At 32.7% G+C, this 22,838-nt stretch overlaps 1 protein-coding gene across 1 annotated transcript in view; it reads right to left on the bottom strand.

Moving 5' to 3' along the window:
- Nucleotides 1–11,528: 11,528 nt before the first annotated feature.
- LOC123706040 (putative uncharacterized protein DDB_G0277255) overlaps nt 11,529–22,838 on the bottom strand; it is a 48,808-nt gene continuing 37,498 nt past the window's right edge. Inside the window, exons 3-6 of the mRNA XM_045655168.1 lie at nt 14,785–14,899; nt 14,396–14,553; nt 14,097–14,245; nt 11,529–14,021 (exon numbers count right to left, since the gene is read on the bottom strand). Of these exons, the coding sequence (XP_045511124.1) occupies nt 12,294–14,021; nt 14,097–14,245; nt 14,396–14,553; nt 14,785–14,899 (2,150 nt within the window). The 3' untranslated portion in view covers nt 11,529–12,293. The remainder of the gene's footprint in view (nt 14,022–14,096; nt 14,246–14,395; nt 14,554–14,784; nt 14,900–22,838) is intronic.

Below are 22,838 nucleotides of genomic sequence, written 5' to 3'. Positions count from 1 at the left end.
AGTAAGTAATAAAATTATATGACCACCCATTTGTTACAAATAGAGTTACAGAGATTCCCTGAAAAATGGTGGGAAGAAGTGAAGAATTTGTCGCCATTTTTAACGTTTAGGGATCTTTGTAGAAGTTTAGTAGATTTATGGCGAATAATTTGTACCCCGTGAACACTTTTTTGTGAGTAATGCAAGATCATTTGGTAAAAAAGGAGAATTATATTCCGACGACATGGTATTTTTGATAATTTATCAAGTTTTATGTTGACAACCATGAACCAACCATTAGATCTAAGTATCAATTTATTCGAATTAAAATAAAAAATATGATACAATTATGATAATTCCGTGATACACATGAATACCTACAATATTTTCTTAAATACATAACATACAATTTTATTTATAGACTAAGGTCGGGTCTATAAGCAATAACTTTATATGAATATGATGGCACGTGGACATCCATTCGACCCTAAAGCTGACAGGGATAAATTGACACGTCTCCGACAAACGCCTTCGATCACTACACGGTCGACTACACATGTAAACAAGGGACTGTTTATTATGCTGAATATAGTCTTTAACGCAGTTTAGTGAATTTTGATTAATTGATAAATATATGTTAATAATAATTAAGATAACTCACATAGTAACGATATTCGCTTAAGCAAAGTTGAGGCTTCATTATCTTCCAAAATAATTTGAGCTTTCGTCAATGGTCAGCTAACGGGTCAAAGAATTGAAGATAAGATCCTCTAATTTATCAATATTTTGCTTACTTACGTTGTTTTCCTCAGACCAAGGAATTGAAGCTCTCTTTTGGACTGGATTCAAGAATACTAATTTTAATTCATAAAGAAATATAACTAGGCTTGGATACAATAGTATCCAACAATATTTTACATAAAAATTTCAAACATTTTTAAACTGATAACCTTCATTAAATCTTCGAATTTTTCGGAACCGATAAAGCTCCTAGGTACACCCCTATTCCTCCACCGCTAAGGTGTATCATATTGGAACGTGGCCACTAAAATGTTAACAACATGATTGCGGTAAAAAATCTCCAGACAGTTACTCAGTAGAGCGTGAAATTTAATTTCAAACCCGTAATTAAAAGGCTTTTAAAAGCTATCCTGGAAACGAGTTTACCATCTCACATAATGGTAGTTGCACGTAAATTTAAAGGCCACAGAGAAACTGCGCAAACATTTTAACTGGGAATGTTGGTTAACTGCATTCTCATTAGTGTTTGATTAAACTCGTACGGAATTACTAGCAATATAATGTCTATGTGCTTTTATCTGATCTTCCTCGCAACTTGCCCGCGTGTATTTATTTTATTTCCACACTTTTATGGCCACTTCCAGTGTAAGATATAAATATAGTAAACAACTTTGACCTGCGGATTCTGGTTTGAGTCAAAATTACGTGATCTGTATCGATAAGTAGCGAATTAGGAAAATTGGTAGTCTGAGAAGAAAGTTACTAGGTACCTAACTTAAGTTTGACGGTTAAATAAAGTATTTATATATTAAGAATTACATTATACATACAATATACATATTACATTAATAATAATTGGTTACCTATAACATATGTTGTCATCAGTAATTAATCCTCTGAAACCTGAATTCTGATTAACTCACACACAGGTTTACAGTATAATTAGTTACCTAGACCGAAAGCAATCACTAAAGTCATTATAAATACATCTGTAGAAGTCACTCAATAGTTAATTGCTCGTCATATGCCGACATTTAAGTCAATATTTGTGAGGGCGGCACAAACAGGGCGGCGGCGATCAAACATCCTGCTCCTTAGACGATTATGGATTAGACAAGTATGACTTATACTTATGAAGTGAGGCTTATACACGTGAACTACTTTATTTGTTTCAGCTTTACTTAAGAACTTCTTGATATATTTAATGATAAACAGAGGCTTGTTTATGTTAATATTTCAATAATTGTACCTAAATAAATTAACGTAGGTATTAATATTCATTCCATTACCTATCTTCTATAATCTCATCAAAAAAACATGCTTAAATTATGCTAAAAACAAAAAACTCGACTGCAAAATTTTGGTCTTGATTACTTTTTGGCGCATTTTTTTTCCTTTTTAATTTTGTATCACTCTCAAGACTAACAACCAATCACATAAAAATACGTAACGACGACGATAAAAATGATTCATACGTACATACATACACTCAAAAAACTTAACCCTCCTGTCGCAAACAGGTAAAAAATAGTAAAGTTAATTAACGTAATGGAAAGTGGGACATGTTCCATGAACATTTATCAATAACCTATTATCTTTCCGGGTTGTTCTGTAAGTTTTTACATCTAAGTACAAGATAACGAACTATCTATCCATTCGATTTCAATCATCTTGCCCCACATCCCACTGCGCCATAAATCGTACCTGCCGTTACATTTTATTACAAGTTCACTTCAAATTTTCCGCAGGCTTTTACCTAAGCGAGTCTAAGTGATGTTCACTTTCGCTGGTAAGGCAGCTGAGCTCTAAGTGAATTTCAGTACATCGTATATGTACATACCGTATAGATGATAATTTGGCTTCAGTGTGGATGAGAGGTAACGTGGTGTGACGAAGTGGCGCGCTTTAAGTGCTCTGCTAAATTGATCGCAATGACAACGTTGCTACTGCTAAATATTACCTGTCTGACACTACAGTTATTTCGGTTTATTATGTGTGTCAATGAAAGCTCTCCTAGAGAAATTATTACGGAGTATTAAGTTCAAAAGTAGAAGCTTTATTTCGCTGTTTTTATTTTGTTTGTTAACTCTTTATGTATTTCTGTCATTTATAGCTCAGAGAATATGCGAAGCAAAGTTTTGGGACAATATTTGCATAACAAAGAAATTTAAAAGGAATGCAAATCTAGCTTTAAGTTTTAAGTGCTGAAATCTGTATTTGTAGGATGTCATTTCAGTAGTTACTTTGTTATTTGAAGTATAAGATTTAGTTTTACATGTAGATAAATAAATATGGTATATCTTTCTATAAATTTTTGCAAGCAACGAGAACGTTGGAACGAGGAAATAAGAACAGATTCATATGAAAATAAAACCCAACTAACATGGTACACCGTACACGTAGAAATAATTGTTAATCTCACAAATTAAAACAACGTTCCACCAGAACTCCACAGAACAAAGGCAAGAACATAATTACCATTTTAAATTGAAACACGATACACAAGTACGTCTCGCGCACAAAGCCAAATTAAATAGCAAGTAATTCAATCAGGGTCAGACCTTGTACTAATTGCTAAGTCAAAGTGGCGGAGCTACGGGACGAGAGGTTTGATTTTGGACGTATTTTCCATTGTTTCTATTTATATGTAGACGTACTTATTTAGTGGTCGGAGTGACGGACTGTCCCTTTGCCAGCTTTCTATATTTAATTCAATGAAGGACATTTTAGGAGTTAATTGACAGTTGTTAATTCTGAGTTAAAATATGTGTATAAAAATAAAATATAACACAGTGATCTATTCTGCGGTTAATTATCCTATAATTTACATAATACATTTGAAAGACGTTGTGTGTTACCAGTTTAAATTGGAATCCAAGATCTTTATTACAAGCATGATTTCCCAACCAAACCATTTTCATTAATTTCACGGAACACAATTTTTGACAAGAGCGCTCGTGGATAACGATTTTGTAATATAAGTGACAGTTCAATCTATCGCCTTTTCCTCAAAATTATTGTTTGTTCTATACTTAGTAATTATAATTGGCAACTCTCTTCTAAAAATAAGGAATTTAAGAGCTAAATTTATAATAATACATGATAATTATTATCTCACAGGGCTTTTTAGTTCAGCAATTACGACGTTACTGTCTCTAACACACAGTCTATGTCAAGGATACACAAGATTATTCCGAGATATTCTTTATCTGTGTAAATAAAAGTCATTTATCAAGAGGACGGTTTGCAGTTTTTGTGTTCCCAACAGATACAAATGAGGTCCCGTTTACTCAACATCTATATCGCCATCTTAAGTCGCGTAATGACTTTTTTATGCTTTTCCCTAGTATTCTTTGTAAAATTGTGACGACATAAAATTCAGATTTTATTCATGTAAGAAGTGAATTCTTTTGTCATACATTCTTGTAATTTTTTGCGTAGATACATGTGTCCAATGTATGTTAAAATAATTTACCCCCTTCTTATTATATTTAGGAAATATTAGATACCTATAACAATTTATTGTAGAGTTTATAATTTTATTAAATTCAAATATCTATACGTCAGTGTGTCATAATTCACTCTCTAGGAAACTTTAATAGCTCGCACAGTGGAAATGTACACAATTATATAAATTGCATGCAAACATGCTTAGCAAGCAAAATAAAAATTAAATTGTTATACATTCCGATGAGCGCACTTAATTGAATGTGGGAAAGTCGAACATGCTTCAGTACGAAAATAAATTCTTGGTTTTATTTGAAATACAGTAGGTATCTGTTCTATGAAAACGTTATAACGATTACTTTTATTTTAATTTCATAATACTAATTAAACATTTATTGCTGAGCTCATAGTTTCAGCAATAATTCTGTAATGACTGCATTATTAATTGATATTTGTCCACTCATAAAGTAGGTATACAGTTCATTTGGATAAATTATAACAGTTTAATATTTTTGCCTCATTATTTATTTTTTACATAGGATACATACATAGTACACATATATTAATGAAACTTTAGAGCTCTTAAAGTTAGTGCATCATCATCATCAATGATTTTTGTTTTATTTGTAATGCTTATCTATAAAAATAAACCAAACTCAAGCATTTAAAAAAAACTATCACCCAAACAGTGTACATATTTTTTTTTATTTCACATATAAGTAAAAAATCAAGATTAAAATCATGTTATGATAAGTCTTATTAACTCTCATAGGTGAAAATACATGTAATAGGAAGAAAACCATTTTCCAAATTATTTCTTTCCTCCGCTAAATGAAAGGGTTTCCTTATGAACACTGTATTACAATAGCAATAAATTCCGAATTTATTAAAACAATAATTCGAAAGCTTATAACCGAGTAATTGGTGTTTGTATTAACTCATATAATATGTAAATTATAGGGCATTGTTACGCATTAATTTAATATCAATCGTGTCTGAATTAATTTATTTATATATGTATTCATATTTTCGAACAAATACGAAAAGAAGCAACGATAAACAACATAAATTATTCTAAGTATATTTTGTACAAAAACTCATAATCGTGAAGAGCCGTCAACGAGAATGAAGTATCAGTACTTCGAGACTTTTCTTCATAAATTTGTTAAAAAATACATAGCTCAACTTCTAGCGATCCCTCAACTTATAATTGGGTTCCTTCGAGGGAGTTTTTAAAACATCAACCAAATGTTATAATGCATACCTACACTTAAAAACTCATTTTAGAATGGGATAACTTTTAATGGGGGTAACACCTAAGTATACCGTTTAGAAAAAATGTTAAACATTGTCAATATGAGAGTATATTTTAGAGTCCTTTTCCATCGACAGTTTCCATTTTTATACGGTTTTTGGGTACCACTACCATATCATCAGCTAATTATTGGGTAGCTGCGGCCAGCAGCGACATAATAATATATTTTTTCAAATTGTTGAATTTCAACAACCTTCCATAAAATTAAAAGACGACGAGCACACACATTTTACAAATTCGTTTATATTTCGCTTGCACATATTATAAGCATGTAACTAAAAGTATTTAATTACATAAATAGCTTCAAACGATAAATGATGCTTTGTTAACTTTATTGTTCTTAGAAATAGTGACCACGCGGACTAAAATATTATGTAGTACATAGATAGCTATATAACCAATTTGGTATATTGGAATTGCTTTCAGTGCGATTGACGTGGCAAACAACCCTTTTGATAGCTGTATTTGCTAGCTATATCTATTTTATTTGATATATAACGAACTCAATATTTCAATATGGAGCCAGTAAATCGTGTGCAGTTTCCATACGTTAAACTAGGTTTGTGAATGACGAATTGCATTGTGATTGCGAACTGGAATGCTGTAACAAATTTTGTATTCGAATGGAAACGCCGCTTTGAATATACCTAACAAGTAAACCCAATCAAATTTTAATACAATATTGCGTAATGAAGCACATTTTGGTGAATCATAAATTGATATTATGAAATTACTAACGCGAATTATTATTGAATACATTTACACTTGTACAAGAGAATATCAAAATTGAATAGTTTAACTTGTATTAAAAATCTGTTTTGTCTTATATTCATCGTATAATATTAAAGATCAACACGCAGTTGCATTAATTGCTCCTATATAATTTTTACCCATTTCCACTGCATTCTTGCAACTCAAGCTCACTGTTTAATTATATCCATTTATATTTGATCTACCTGTTTTCATTCATACAGAATTATCCAAGAAGTAGAGACAATTTCAAACAGCGCTTACGCCACAGGCGGACAGACAGCACTTGACGAGGGTCTGCAAACTACTCTGTAACTTTAATTAGCCGTAGGTACTAATTTCGTCCTTATTTCATAAAAGCAACGACAAATTACTGTACCCTCTGATTACCGACGTAATTATGTAGCGGTTTCATGATCTTTACAGGTAATTATCTACCTTAAAAAGGCACTCGTAATAAATAACATTTTATAGCACAAGTACCGCTTGTATAATATTATAATAGTTATGATAATTATCTTCTCTCCTCTTTCGTCGATAAATTTTAAATTATGAACTTAACAATATTAATATTAATTGATCACTTTCAATACTTATTAAGTATTATAGAGCTCTTTAAAAATATAGACGATTTAACAGTAGTAAACAACTTTTTACTATAAGTGTTTTCCTTATAGAGAAAGAAAATACGTCCGGTAAAATTTAGTTTTATAACGTTTTGTTATCTCTTCTACATCGTTTTAGTTTTAAAACATTCTCTGGTTATAAGAGGAGCAACAATAGCAAGCGCTCGTAGATAACAGGAATACCTACTGAGTTAATCAGGAGCGCTCGGATTATCGTACAACAATAAATAATTGTTGGTCGAATCCGAGCTGTGTATGTGGTTAAGCACTCTCGGGTTCAATTGGACGATAACAATGTTTATCCGAAAGATAAACATAAAGCAAATGCAGAATGCAACTGCAGTGTCATATTAGATTATTCGTTTTGTGTTCCACGCTTTGAAATATTGCGCCAAATGGAGGGCACATAGAATTTTATGTAGGAACAACAATGGAATTTATATTGTTACCGGCAATACCGCGGCACAATATTTCGCAGATTGCAATTTTGAGAATATCTTTGGCCTAAACCCAATCTAGGAATATAATATCAACTTCCAAATTCCATTCCCTGATGGTAGGAAACATAAGTACAACTTTTATATATTATCATGTTATTTTATAACGAATTATAGAGATATAGAATGAAAGTACTGAACCTTAGCCATTAGAGAAATTAAATGCCTTAAAACATTTGTAAACTTTCCGATTTTTCACATAGGTATTAGTAATTTAGTAGGTAATTTAGATTTTTAAAAACAATATTTAAGCAAGTTATTACCATAGCTTCAGTTTCCTTTTATAAATTTATTTTATATAAGGAGTAAACGTAGTTGGTTTATGCCATAGATATGCATTGGAGCCGTGGGCTTAGCAATAATCCGAACGCATTGCTTAAGGCTACGGTTCTCAAAGTAGCACTTCAAACGTAAGCAATAATAGTAATGCTTCAACAAGAGGAATTTTTCAATCCTTTACATTCGATACTAATTAATCTTAAAAAATTCTTTGAGCACATCGTAATCCTGCCGCAGTACCTTTTTTGTAAAAACAGGTTTAAAAAAATACCTTTATTCAGCATCATATTAAGATTTTAAATCTTGTATACATCTTAATAAAAATTAAAGAAATTAACATTTTTGTGTTAGCTCTCCGTCTTCCGCATTGTCTAAAACTTAGCAAATTGCATGCTAGAAATAAAATCGCATCAATACCCTTGCGTAGTTTTAAAGATCTAAGCATGCATAGGGCATATAAGTATATCTCAGCGATAAAAAAGTTTATTTAATAAAATATGATTCTTATTTACAAAGTCTAGTTATGTATTAAATGCAAAAGGTTTGCGAACCTCTCCTCATGCGATCCACAGAGGCCGAGGACGGAAAGTGATTTGTGTTTAACACGAAATAGAATCTCCGGGACGGGCTCCAGGTGATCTCAGCAATTTGCATAATACCGCTAGTTCGTTCACGTCATATCACCAGAGCTATATGTTATAGAATATAGTAGCTACATGCCTATTTAAATGGATATTATAACAATAAATATTTAGGAGTATCGTCAATATTAGCTCATTAACTTTTGCGTGAAGGTAGAGCATTTTAAGATGGTTGTGTTGTAACTTGTAACTAATAAAAAGTAAAAATATGATAAAAACGACGTGTGTCACTCGGGGACTACCGCGGTAAAGCTATTGCATGCCATTCCTTCAAGGCACACCTCCGCCCGTCGGAGTGGGGAGCGTGAGATTTTTTCGTTACGGAATTTCTCGATTCGGTCCCCGCGCTCAAGGCCCGCGATAGAAGCTAAGCAATAGCTTAAAAAGTAAAAATATGAAATGTTCATGTTTTTGGTACGAGTGAAATTGAAACTCATAAAACTTATGCTTTACTAAATTCACTGAAATATACTTAAAATGTCCAATTATCCTTCATATACATTTCCTTCACTCAATAAAACAGTTTTTGAAATGATTTCTCGACAACAACTTTTCAACAAGCGCTAGAACAACAATGATACCTACAGCTGTGCCATGAGATAAAGTTTCATTAACATGATTGAGTCAAACGCAGTGCGATGGATCCACCAATCACAGTGAATAATGGATGAGACACAACCCGTGTGACCTCTGTCCTAATTTTCGTTGTCAATGTCCAGCATGGTAAGTTCCTACATACTCAATAATGTTTGAATTTCTTAAGATACTTTGGTTTTTGAGTCTTCATTCATAAAACACATGTCTAAAATTTACAAGTAGGTAGGTATAAATTATTCGACCTGTTTTTGATTAAATGTAAGGATAAGAATAGTAAGCAAACTAAAAACACACATCGAACCTACTAAAGGTGTAAAACGACAGAAAGGAGGATTAAATGATTTACGACGTGATCCCTCCGCACACATAAAGGTATAAACATTTGTTTATGTCACTAGATATGTAAACAATAATGCGGCGATACACGAGGTTCCATAACTTTTGTATTTATGTCCCGTGACAAAAACGGTCGTTTCATTGAAAATGGGCTTTTGCCCATCGTATTCGATAGCAAACAGCAATATAAATTGCTCTTTTGTTTTGTTTTAAGTGTTATGATCTTGGTTCGTCATTAAATATTATAAATAATGAAATATGATAAGAAGTTTAAAATTTAACACCTAGAAACAAGAAAGTGACCACTTTTATTTCATAAGCTTTATCAATACAAAATCAACCATTTTAAAGATTTCAATTCTTGAGATAAACCATTTTAAAGTTAAACTGACTCCTATTACGGTAGGTATTCATAATTTTTCTCCTCCGTCTATAAAATTAATCTATAACTTCAATAATATGGCAAATTAAATTAAAAACTACCTCACTAAGTAAACAAAAAGTTGAGGTTTGCCAGAAACTTGTACAAGTCGAAGCTGAAGCGTTTCGCAAATATTGATTGTGTGGAGTGTTGAGAAAACTTACGAGAATGCCATTCTTTATTATAAAGTATTTTCTGTTACTAATTTTGAATTTATTGAAAAAAAAAATGGTTGAAAACGTACTCGTATATAATTAATAACAATATTTTGCCTAATAATATAAATTGTAAATTCAAATTCAAATCATATTTATTTGCAAGAATGTAGTTACAAATTATAGATGTTTTAATTACAATATTATGTGGCTAATACATTCTACCCATTGATTGGGTGTGCAAATGTGTCTCTTATTCACGGTATTGGAAGCAAATGAAGTACTCTCGGTCTCGGTCATAAAGTAATTAATCAGCCATGTATAGCAGGCCTATATTTTATATATTTTTAACTTATAAACCATTACATCAAGACGGCGATAAGTACCTAACTGGGAAATTAATGTATACTTATGCTTAAAATGAACAATAACTCTATTCAAAATTCGTTCTCTGTCTGTAATCGTTAACAGACTTAAATGAATTTTGTAATAAAGAATGGCGCAGAGTGCAGGATGGCGTAAGATCTCCCTGATAAAGGTTTTGAATAGTTTGTTATTGATTTATGTATCTATCTCTATTTTGGTAATGTTCGAAAGGTAACGTCTCCATCCGAAGTAGAGGAAACGTGATATATAGTATGTATAGAAACTTGAACGACTAAGAGCCCTTGTTCATAATAAGTCGCTCATTCCTTTGGCTCCCGCAGTAGTGTGAAATGACTCTTACCTTCGAGTGAGATGCGAACGCCTGAAGGGTTTTGTGTAGCGCTCTGGCATCTGTCTCACCTAGTGTTTTTGTGCATTCTCTTGAACTCACGGCGCGGCGTATCAGCTTGTTTCATTGGCTCAGATGTATCGTAACTAATTGAGTTTATATGGATCTTAAGACTCAAATATTAGAAATATCTTTTGGTTACTTTATTACCGGCTTTGTAGGCGTAGTACCTTTTAATAGCATTTTGGTATTAAACATATACATTTATTTTTATTTAATAAAGACTCCCCAAAATTCTAAAATAATACCATATATTCGTCGCTAACTACAATAATAAAATCGATTCAGAGTCATTAACTACTAAACGAAAATCAGGTTATCGGTACATATGATACGATCTCTCTCATCCCAAAATTAAATGACCTACAAAATTTCAGTGTAGGAAAGGTTTCGCAAAATACATACGGACTGAATATCAGTCGATTAGCTTGATTATATCCGTGGTTAACTACAAATAGAAAATTTAGGTAATTTCATCATTTTTGGTTACTAAAATAAAACACCAATATTATATTTAATATTTATTTATAAAATCCATACTACATTGTGATAAATTATAAAATTCTCGTTTTCTGTAAAACAGCCATTTTCCCCAGCATCTTGAGTTGATATATCTAACCACTTTCATCTTAAATGAGATTAATTTAAACGAACATCGTTCGAGGAGGGTAATTAATCTCGGAACAATATTTCAAAGGAATGCGATAAAGTGATGAATAGATATTAATAAAATGTATTAAATACGATATTTTTAAATTAACGAACATAATAAAAATTAATTCATCTTAAACTATAATGATATGATTAGCATGTTTTCGGACTGTGTCTGATCAGCCCCCCTAGCCAAGTGGATTTCTGTTAGCGTAGCGTTCAATAGAATAGACTACGAATGTATGAGATTGACATAGGCTGTAGATTATTCTATTGAACGCTACGCTAACAGAAATCCACTTGGCTAGGGGGGCTGTATCTTCATTAATTTGGCAATGATTTTACAGTAATGCTACTTTCTAAGTGACTAGATCTAAAATAATGTAACATAGCTTTGCTATACTCCGAAATACACGAATTGACTAGGTTGCCATTTGACATTTTAAAATACGTGAACACTAATCGATATATTATGAGTGTAATGAACGATTAAATTTATTCGTGAAAGTAAGGTCCATGCCCCAGTAGCGAGTATTAACATTATTTAAGTAAAAAGAGTATTATTTTATTTTATTACACTGTAGGTATATTTTATTTTATGAGCAGCACAAAATAATGTAAGTATATAAAGAAAGCAACACGCGCTTTTACTATAAATCTTACAAACTAGGTATGTATAAAATCTTTGTGCCAACCAAAATGTTCGACCTCAAATCACTCACTATAAAACATTTATTAGAAGTCGGAGGGACTTCATTTAAAATACGTCATCTAATGTAGGTAGAACACTAGAAACTCTAGAGAAGTAATTTACGCTAACGCTCGCTAGTGGGATTGACAGTCAGCTTAAGGGTGCGCTTAATAAATAATGTCTTAATGTAATGAATATGTAGTCTAATGAAATACCAATCATGATTAAGGGATCATCATGTAATTCTGCTAAGTGCACTGTGCGATCACAATATGTAACTGTGTCTTAAATCTAATACTATGAAATTGTGTATCGTCTTCTCAGTCCTTTAATATCTAAGGGTAGAATTCCTTGGCAGTCTAAATACAGATTTATAGACTAGTGTTTCGAACCTAACCTAATATGCGAAAAGGGTTGAATTTTTTAGCGTGATTCTGATTTTGTGGTCTCCGGCCTCTCATTGGTTTGTGGATCGGTTCAACCGCACCAGATAGCAACGGTGATTGGAAATCGTCAATTTCTTCTTCACTTAGATTATCATCACCATGTTGGATATCAATGTCTGATGTGTCAGAAATTATTGTTGGCACTGTCATATTATTATCGTTGGTGTCAGCGCCAGTAGTATTTTCAGAATTATTTAAAATATGGGTATCTGACATCAATTGAACAGAGGCAGTAAAATTATGCGAATCATCATCTGAATTGGTAGAGGTATCAGATGTATTTATTAATGATGTCATAGAAATATCACTGTGCTCTGTAAACTCGGATGTATTTTTATTTATTTCAGTTACGGTAGAATCGGAATCAACTGAGAAATTGGAAGGTCTTTTATTGAGTGGCTCCAAAGTTGGTTTTGATTCTTGGACTTTACTTATATTGTCTCTAAAGATGGGCATCTTTGTGGAAACTTCCATAACCTGAACGTCAGTTGAGTGGTTATTATGTTCTATGTTAAAAGTAATATTGATAATTTCATCATGTAAGACATAAACATTTGGTGATGTCGCACTTTGTTGGTATTTTGTAGAATTTATAATCGTGTTCGTCGCCGGTATGTTAATTGTTTCATTATAAATACTTTTATCTTCTACAACCTGTTTTCCAAAATCATTAGGTTCTCTAATAATCACGGTCAGCTCTATAGAGGATTCATCTCTTTCATTGTCATCAGTGAGTATTTGAGTTTCATTTTGAATATTATGTTCCTGTTTTTCTCCTTTTTCTGTTGTATCTGATAATGAGATAGGAGTTCCTACAGTAGTGTAGGATGGTGCTAAAGATAATATAGATTTATTTGAACTCCTTTTGACGTTTATTATTGAAATTGATTTTCTTTTTGAATCATCGTATTTTGCATACTTTGAAGTATATTTTTTCGGGATTGCTTTTTTCGTGTAATCTTTATCGTTATTCTCGTTGTTACTTTTTGATTGCGTGACACTAATTAAAACACTATTTGCTAATGTTGTCGGAGTTTCATTTGTCGTGTTGTCATTTTCTACATTCACCGAATTCTTCACTTGACTGCTTGGATGTTTTATATCTTTATAATCATCATGCTCTTGTGCAAGCTTTTCTTCAAAAGACATTGCAGTCATATCATTGCTTAATCTAGCTTTGGCCATTACTAGAGGTGGGACAAAATGATCAGTGGGTTGATTAAATATCGTTTCCAAATTACCAAGCCGTGCAAGTTCATCGTGCAATAGCTTATGTTGAATGTGCCGTTCATCCTCTAACTTATCCGCATACTCGTTACTTGCAATATCATCTTTGAACATTATACTGGGAATATTATTATTTAGATTGTTAGTTTCCACAGGGTTAATATTTATGAATTTTTCATTTCTAGTGGTTGGTTCATATTGTTTGGTTATAAATTGGTTGCGCTCTCCTAAAATATAATTATGAACAGGAGTAGATTTTATAAAACTAGCCTGTTCTATATCTTCATGTCCGGTTGTAATAGCCTCCTCAGTCATAACATCATTATCTTGGTCAATGGAAACGTCAGTAGTAACTTGCCAATCCGAATTGGTAAAATGTATATTTAGTGTAGATGAAGCTTGTTCTTCCTCAGCACACGATAAATCTTTTAACAAATCTTCACGTTTCTGCAAGAAAGTGTGATTTTAGTTTATAAGTAATAGATTATTATTTTTTTTATTTAAAATGAATTTGATACGAACCACATTGCCCGTGCATTGAACGCGTTTCACACCAGCTAAACCACAGTCGGTTGTAAGTTGAACGGCTGCACTCTCCGGAAGGTACAAGACAGTAAGAGCTGGCAATGCTTTTACCATACAGCCCTCGTTGCCAAGCGCCCATTGAGGAACTATAAAGAAATGCTATTTTAATCAATCGCTTTCTCATATAACAAATATAAATTTTTACTAGAAAATTAACGAGGAAAATATAGTTTATGAACATGTATTTTTCATTTTGATTTTATAGACAATGATAAGAGTTTTCATCAATAAGTTACCCGGCAGTTCGCAGATAAAGGAGGCAACAGAAGGTCCACCGCATGCTCGAGCATCCCATCTATAGTCCGCTGCGGGATCAGCAGCTGCACAAAGTGGTGCTGTTCGCGAATCTGGAGCTGAACTCCAATACCCTTCACCACTTAAGCCTCTATAGTCACTAAAATGTAAAGATCCACATTTAGTGACTTTGAAATAATAATGCAAAATAAACAATAAATATTTTTCCAGAAAACTAATTATGATTAAAAGCGGATGAATAAAGAAAGCTTTTTTTATTTTGTAGGAAACAATATTATTTTAACAGAGATTACATAAGAATCAGGTGTCGTAGCATATAAGTCTTTCTAATATGTGTAGTTTAAGTTGTATGAATTAATAATTTCCTTACGTCCATGTGAAATCCCCATCCGGGTTGCTTCTAATGAGTCCAACCCAAACTGCACTGGATATATCTAACTCTTTTAGGTATGCTCGAACAGCGTCATATTGTGCCGTAGTATCAACTGCAACAAAGTAATATGAATTAAATGAGCATGTTTGCATTAAAATCGTATAATTATGGATTAATTAGCTATAAGAAACAGAAATACTAACAAACGTTTTCATACTAGTCCGTTTGTTATTTGTAGATACTTGTCAATGTTTTTTTTCAACTCTCAATATAAAAAAACTAATGCTTAATTTTTAGTTTTTACGTCAATGAATATCAAGTGATTCAACTGTTATCAGAAAAAAAAACTCATGGGCAGAAAAATGTAACAGTAAATTTTTGCATATTTTTTTGTTTCATTGTCTCCTCTGAAGCCTCTTATATTTTCAAGTGTTTTTAATAAAAAGCCCTTCTTATTACATTACCAATAAATACTTCAATTTATAGCTAATACCAGTATAGGAACCTATAACCGTAAATATCACTTTTTGAATTTCGTTCTCGAGTGTTACCCGTAGTATTTTTTGAAATACAGTATAACGAAAATTGAAGTGAATTCATAAACCTTTCGTGAATAAATAATCATTTTAATGGAACGCTTAGCTTCGCAATAAAGTTGGTATCTCTGTCAGCAGATTTATAGCGCCCTGCCAAACTGGGTGAAGGAAAAATTGTTTGGATTTTCGTTTGCAATTTCCTTATATACGCTGAATGAAACCAATCGGAAAAACATACACCGTATTACGCGTTCGACTTAGAGTTTTGTTCAAATTATTCATGGTTATTCTAAAGTTCTCGTCTGTTAAAATGTCATTATTCATAATTTGAATTTCCACTGCCGTCTTGTGAAGTTTATCTCATTTTTCTTAGTAACGATCGATCATCATCTATTTTATGGTATCTTGCCAATTCTTCGCTTATAGAAGACTTCAAAGAAGCCATTTATCATTGTTGATTGGCAGCATATTTTACAATATTTGAATATAATAAAATGTACCATTTTTGGTGAAATATTTAATGCGTTTTCGTATGCTTTACATTTTATATGAAACTAGAAGTACGCTGAAGGTTTGATATTGTACGTAGCCTTTGAGAATAAAGACTTTACCTCCAACAATGTGAATACAATCGAAGTGATTGACAGCAGCATTCGAGCACCAAATTACAACGGGAACTACGATGTTCGAGGATCTTTCGAGTAGGAAATTTGCATTAACGCTGAGTGATGTCAAGTCTACAAGCTAGCTATAAATTTAAATTATTAACGTTCGTTTATTATCGTCAGTTTATTCTTCTATAAGAAATAATTGGTTATTGTATGTATGTATATATTATGGAATGAAAGCCTTTATTGCAAGATATTTACAAGTAATAATAATTTAATAAGGCTTTCATTCATATATTATGGTGATCGAATTATAGATACAGTGGCATTCGCGTAGATGTTAATGATAATTGCTAGGTTGTAATAATTTGGATATCAACTAAAATAAAAAGTTTTGGTATTTATTGGTGAAGGTTCTGCTAGGACATACTTCAGTCTTCACCAAAATTATTATTCGATGCCAGTTTGTGCTTATTTACACAATAAATATATATAAATAAGTATAACAACAACCATATTCAGCCATGTTCAAAATGTCTTTATAAAGATCTAGTATCATTAAACCTACAGACTTGGTTGGTACTCCTAAATTTTGTAAAAGCTTGTTGTGTTTTCTCTGTGTACGTTGAGATTTTTCAATGAAGCGTAAAGTTTTAAATGGCGAGATTATTTAAAATTTCATAAAAGCGTTCAACTTGGCATTTTTATTAAAATATAACATTGCAATATAATATACAGTTCAGTATGTTTTGTATAGGAAAATTTAAAGCTTTGCTAAAGCTTTAAATTTCGTATAGAATATTTCGTTCGGTTTTACTCGAAATAATTATTAACCTTTGAATTAAAATTACTACTATTATATAGCCATTCATTAAATGAAAATAAGATATAGAAAAGAGGGAACGAAAGAAAACCCGATAAACCCTTTCAGGCCATAACAAAAGAAGATTAAGTGCTGCTGTAATAACATATAGTGGCATTATCTACGAGCCAGTTTTTACTAAAACGTCATTTATCATCCCGTCACAGGGTTATTTCTTCACATTTTATGTAAAAGAAAATTGTATTATACGAAAAGACTGTTCCTCTATTCTTCGAAAGCAATGCTAATTAATTTAATAATCGTTTAATGTAATAAATTCAAGTTAATACCGCTGATACCTACATGAAAATTGGAAACATTCGTTTATATAACTCTGACATTTTATCATATAACGTTGTTCTACAGAAAAGAGCGTTTATTCTTACAAACATTTCCTTTTATACCTTTCATGGACGTGTCTAGGTTCTACGGTTCTGGCTCTGCGCCAGACAACTCGCGACTCCCAGCGGGACTCTCGACGGGCAAAACTTCGAAACGACGCGCCAAGTCAATATTTGTGAGGCTGTTTAACTGCCCGCCACATATCTACGGGCGACATTTATTACCCGGATACACACTCATGCAAGTGATAATTACTTTGTGACCATAAACTTTCAAATTTCAATGCGGCAACTGTGCTACGCAATTATAAATTCATGTGGATTACTTCGATAATAGATGGAATTATTGGTTCACTTACTTTTGAGCTTTAGGTGGTTTATTTTGTTATAACAAACGTTTACATTACTAATAGAGTTGTAATTCCTCAATATAATATAACAACGTGATTCTGCTTATAAAATCAACAGTAGAAAAACAATTTTCAATGTTTTATGCCTCCAATATAAACTAATATTTATATTTTGCGTAATTAACTTCTAACAGAAATTTGAAATGTTCAAATCTAAAATCGAGTTACCTTTAGCAATAATGTGTTATGATGTTCAAATAGAGCGAAAATAGAGCACTATTTAAAGACCAGGTCTGCGCAGAAATTCCTTTGAGTATTACGAAGTTAGCGAAATACAAAATCAAGAAAATTTATATTAAATCGTGATGCGGGGCATGCATCCGCAGTTTAGTCCCGGGAGACGTCAACATTTTGTAGGTACCAGATTTGCGCAGGTGTTCTTGACTGGAATATTCAAATTTGAAATACTTCATTAATATTTTAAGCTAAAACATGAAATGTTATATTTAATTAATTTTTAATACTAACAAAATTATCATCTATAATATAAAAATGAATCCCAAAATGTGTTGGTAAGCGCATAACTTTAGAACAGCTGAACCGATTTCTTTAATTCTTTTTTTATTATATTCCTTGAAGTACGAGGATGGTTCTTATGTAGAGAAAACGTGAATATGTACCACGGGCGAAGCCGGGGCGGACCGCTAGTCGATAATAAATGTTTATTCGCAGTAATCATTTGTAGGTACGTATCTTAGTATTCGTAAAATATTTTATTAACCATTAGACTAGCTTAAAATACTAACTTACAAAGGTAGTTTCATTTCCAATTATGCATCTCTTCTAAAAGCGTGAGTTCTACATAAACATCTTTGTCCACCATGTATGTTCAAATATAAGTTTTCAACTTGCAAAAGAGTTCATATCTCCTAACAAAAGAATTTCATACTAAGATCGTTGAACTCATTTTAAGTTTAAAAGCGTAGCCGACTAATTTAAGAAGCGAGTCCCTGCATTATCTGTCAAGGGTGGCATGAATAGGCTTTGTGCTATGCGACGTGAGAGATGCTGTGAAATAACGAGTAAATCGATGCTTCGGTAGGAGTTAAATTCTGGACTTTGAACGTGACAATAGCGTACATTATCTATTATGGTAGCAAATTTGATATGTGAAAATATATACCAATGATTTCATTAGTAAAGGCAGTTTTATCAAGTAGTTAGTCTATTGTAGACGTGAATCTTCATCTAGTCTATAACTAGTAGTATCTACTATTCGAATATGTTTGGATGAATGTTTATTGTTCTTTCACGTCGAAGGCTCAGAGGGTCTGCATTAATTTTCAATAATTATTGTCATTTATCGCAGTACCATTCAGAACAAACAAAAGTATCGCGCTAAAGATTTGGAATTCATAATTCATTTTATGGGAACACTTTTATCCAGTTTCATTATTACCATAATAAAACTTCTTAAAGATTTTCTCAAAGTTTTTTAATTACACCTTACGCTACGTTGTAGCAGAAGAATACCTATTAAAAGATTAATTTTATCACTCAAATTATTTAACAACAATAGAATTCAAGTTTGTTCAAATAATATTACTCTACATAATTTTGTCTTCCCAATTTTCTTTAAATAGCCATCAAGTTACAGCATCGTGACATTTCACTGCGAGGAGTGTTCGAAGTTCGAACAATATTATTTTTATTCTAATAGTAGTTGGAATACGAATTGGAAATTCAAAATAGTCTCCCACTGTTAGAAGTCAGTTCTTGTTAATTGAATATCCTCGGAAATGTTGCTCTATGCTAGTTACAGAAAGCTCGAGGCAGCTGAGGTCAAATTGGCTATATCGTTCCGGTTGCTCTGAGATATTGGCTTTGATTAATTAGTAATTTGAGTGATTCCATTGTAATAAAGGATTCATCGTTTTGAACGGCCTTGGCTACTAGGCTATATTGTCCTCGAAGATTTAGGCTCAGTCAATAGTTGCCTTCTACAAAGGTATTTAGTCGTTAGATATATTTATCTTTGTAAGACGATAAAATATCGATTTATGAGAATGTAATAGAAAATAATTAGTATATAATATATACATGTTAGAGCGTGGTTGTATTACGTAATTAAATACTGATATAATATTTCTTAGACATCTTTACTCGACCAAAGTCAAGACAAGAATGAATCGCAACTGCAGACGACCGTTATTTATAGGACGATCACAACAACTATTAGAGTGGCGTGACAGTGTGAGTCAGCGCAGGTGTTATTTGTGTTGTTTTGATCGTTATTTTGAATACGACATGAAATATTATTATTACTTCATAATTAAATGATTGTTAATACTTTTATTCAATTGATTATTATTAAAATAATTAATTAAGTTAAGCAATTGATTTACTTTTAAATTAAACGCGCTAACACGGCCATTCTGAAAAAAGCTCGTGCTCTGAGCGTTAATTCAAACAATCAGGTTATTATTATTTCCCGCCCAGTTGTAAGACTAAGTCACAGAAAACCCGTACAGACAAGTGGCATTCGATTCTATTATTATCTACCCAGTTGTCAGACTAAGTGAAGACCCGTACAGACAAGTGGCAGTCGATTGTATTATTATCTGCCCAGTTGTCAGACTAAGTCACAGAAGACCCGTACAGACAAGTGACATTCGATTGTATTATTATCTGCCCAGTTGTCAGACTAAGTCACAGAAGACCCGTACAGACAAGTGGCATTCGATTGTATTATTATCTGCCCAGTTGTCAGACTAAGTCACAGAAGACCCGTTCAGACAAGTGGCAGTCGATTAATTTTCATAATTAGTTTCCATTACCGCTAACACGGTCATCTAAATTTCGTTTTTGGTACTATTCTTACATGTACATAGGACACAATAGTAGTCTAGCGATTGCTTGTACTTTTCGCTTCATAGAAATCATTGTCAAGTATTAATTGTGATTTGATATTAACATAGGATTCGATAGCTCAACGAGTTTTTCCAGCTGCGAACAGCGACTTCTGTATCTCATCTGTATCTCAACTCTCAAGTGATAACCATAAGTCCTGGAACATAATTAAAAGTTAAAACACAAGTTATATCTGGCTTGGCCATAGTAAAACAATAACGTCCTCGTACGTTCATTTCAAAATGAGTAGGTACGGTTATTTATCTCGTGATGTCAAAACACAATGTTTTAACACAAACATAACCGCTCGGCCAAACTGACCTTATAGAACACCAGTCACATCCACATGATGAACTCAAACTCAAATATTGATTTATTAAACTGGATTTCGCTAATAAGCGTTTTTCAATCGTCAAAAATAAAGAAAAATAACAATTTACTACCACAATAGCTTACACTGGGCGCCATCGAAGGCACCACACTGGATTCAAATTCCCTGGGATCAAAAACTTATTATTTGTGACATAAACACGTCGTTCGCTTACCACAATAATTAAAAGCTCAAATATCCTGGACAACCGCCCGGATTGCACATCACATTATAATTTATAATATTGATGAACTATATTACCGTTACAATATTCCACACCACAAACATTTACTTCACACAACGCACAGGAAAACACACATTGTGCGAGTTCCTTCATCCTTGTTTACTTGAAGTCAATTCATTTAAATTTTTCGAAGGTTGAAGTCCACAGTGGTATACTGTCATGATGGTGACAGTGACAGTTGCACACTGTCACGTAGTATGATGGAAGAATTTGTGCCAGCCTGTCAGGATTCCGAGTAAAGGGCTGGCTCGTCCTCTGCTTCTGATGTTAGAGCGTGGTTGTATTACGTAATTAAATACTGATATAATATTTCTTAGACATCTTTACTCGACCAAAGTCAAGACAAGAATGAATCGCAACTGCAGACGACCGTTATTTATAGGACGATCACAACAACTATTAAGGTGCGTATAAATTAAGCGCGGCAGCCGCGCGAGCCAATGTTCGACCAGAGTTGACGATCATTTGCTGCGCGAGCCAATATGTAGATATATTTTAAGTTGAACGTAGTTGCCGCGCGCGGCAGGCGATCCATCACGAACATCTCTTCTGTAGGACGCCAAAAGTATAGTCATTTTCTTTTTCAAGTCAGGAATAGGTATATCTATTTTTTACTGATTTCTACCCACGCAACATACCTTACCGATTTATTGTGGTATTGGGAGGAAATCTGTTCCACAAAAATTAATCAGCGCCATACAATTGTATTAGTAAACGGCATTTTTCGTTGTCTATTTTTACGTATACGCCGCGCGAGCCGAATCACCAAAATTACAAAACGTCCACACGGCGCGCGAGCGAACGACTGAAGCTCCTTTGATGCGGTCTCAAAAACCGACAGTGAGCGGATCGCCCCGCGGCACGTTCGAGCGCGGCAATGTTCGCGTCGCCGCGCGCGCCGATCCCGTCTACATAGTGCGCGGCCGTCGCGCGCGCCAATGTTCGATGGTTTGCCGCGCTTAATCTATACGCGGCTTAAGAGTGGCGTGACTGTGTGAGTCAGCGCAGGTGTTATTTGTGTTGTTTTGATCGTTATTTTGAATACGACATGAAATATTATTATTACTTCATAATTAAATGATTGTTAATACTTTTATTCAATTGATTATTATTAAAATAATTAATTAAGTTAAGCAATTGATTTACTTTTAAATTAAACGCGCTAACATACATATATCGGTTGTTTCTTAGTTATTGTACTTACTTTATATTTGTCTAAATTGTTTGGAATTTATGTACAGTTCCTAAATAAATGATTTTTATTAGTATTTTTATTTATTTCTACAAAATTGATTAACTAAATAAAAAATTGTTTCAAATATGCGAATACAAAAGCTTTTGAAAAAATTACTTAATTCGAATATCTGAATCGCAATTTTTTAAGTGAGGTACCTATCAAGGCCAAATACGAAACTAAGCTTAAAAGATTTTCGGATTAAGATTAACAAGGTAGCCATAGTGACTCATTATTATTTTTAATCATATATATTTGAATTAAAAATCGAAATTAAATTTTATTTAACGACATTCTATGATTTAATGTATGGTTCGAGTATTTTCAATTTATTGAAACATTGAAATATTTGTATGTTTAAAAACAAAAGAATGTTCCATATTTACGAAATAATATTTCGACAAGTGAATGTAGCTGACGTTTATCACGACAGAGACGTTGGAAAAGCTTTTGTTGTAGCATACTAAAGCGGTACTGTAATGTATGTTACTTTGGAAGTTATGAGTAATATAAATAGCTACTGTATCGTTTCAATTTCGGTGTTAATTAATCTAGTATTAGATATCACGATTGCATGTGTAAAACCATTAACATGG

Source organism: Colias croceus, chromosome 3 (assembly GCF_905220415.1).
Source record: "Colias croceus chromosome 3, ilColCroc2.1".
NCBI classification, from domain to species: domain Eukaryota; kingdom Metazoa; phylum Arthropoda; class Insecta; order Lepidoptera; family Pieridae; genus Colias; species Colias croceus.
The sequence above is the reverse complement of the archived record's forward strand: the minus strand, read 5'-3'. Positions and strand labels throughout refer to the sequence as shown.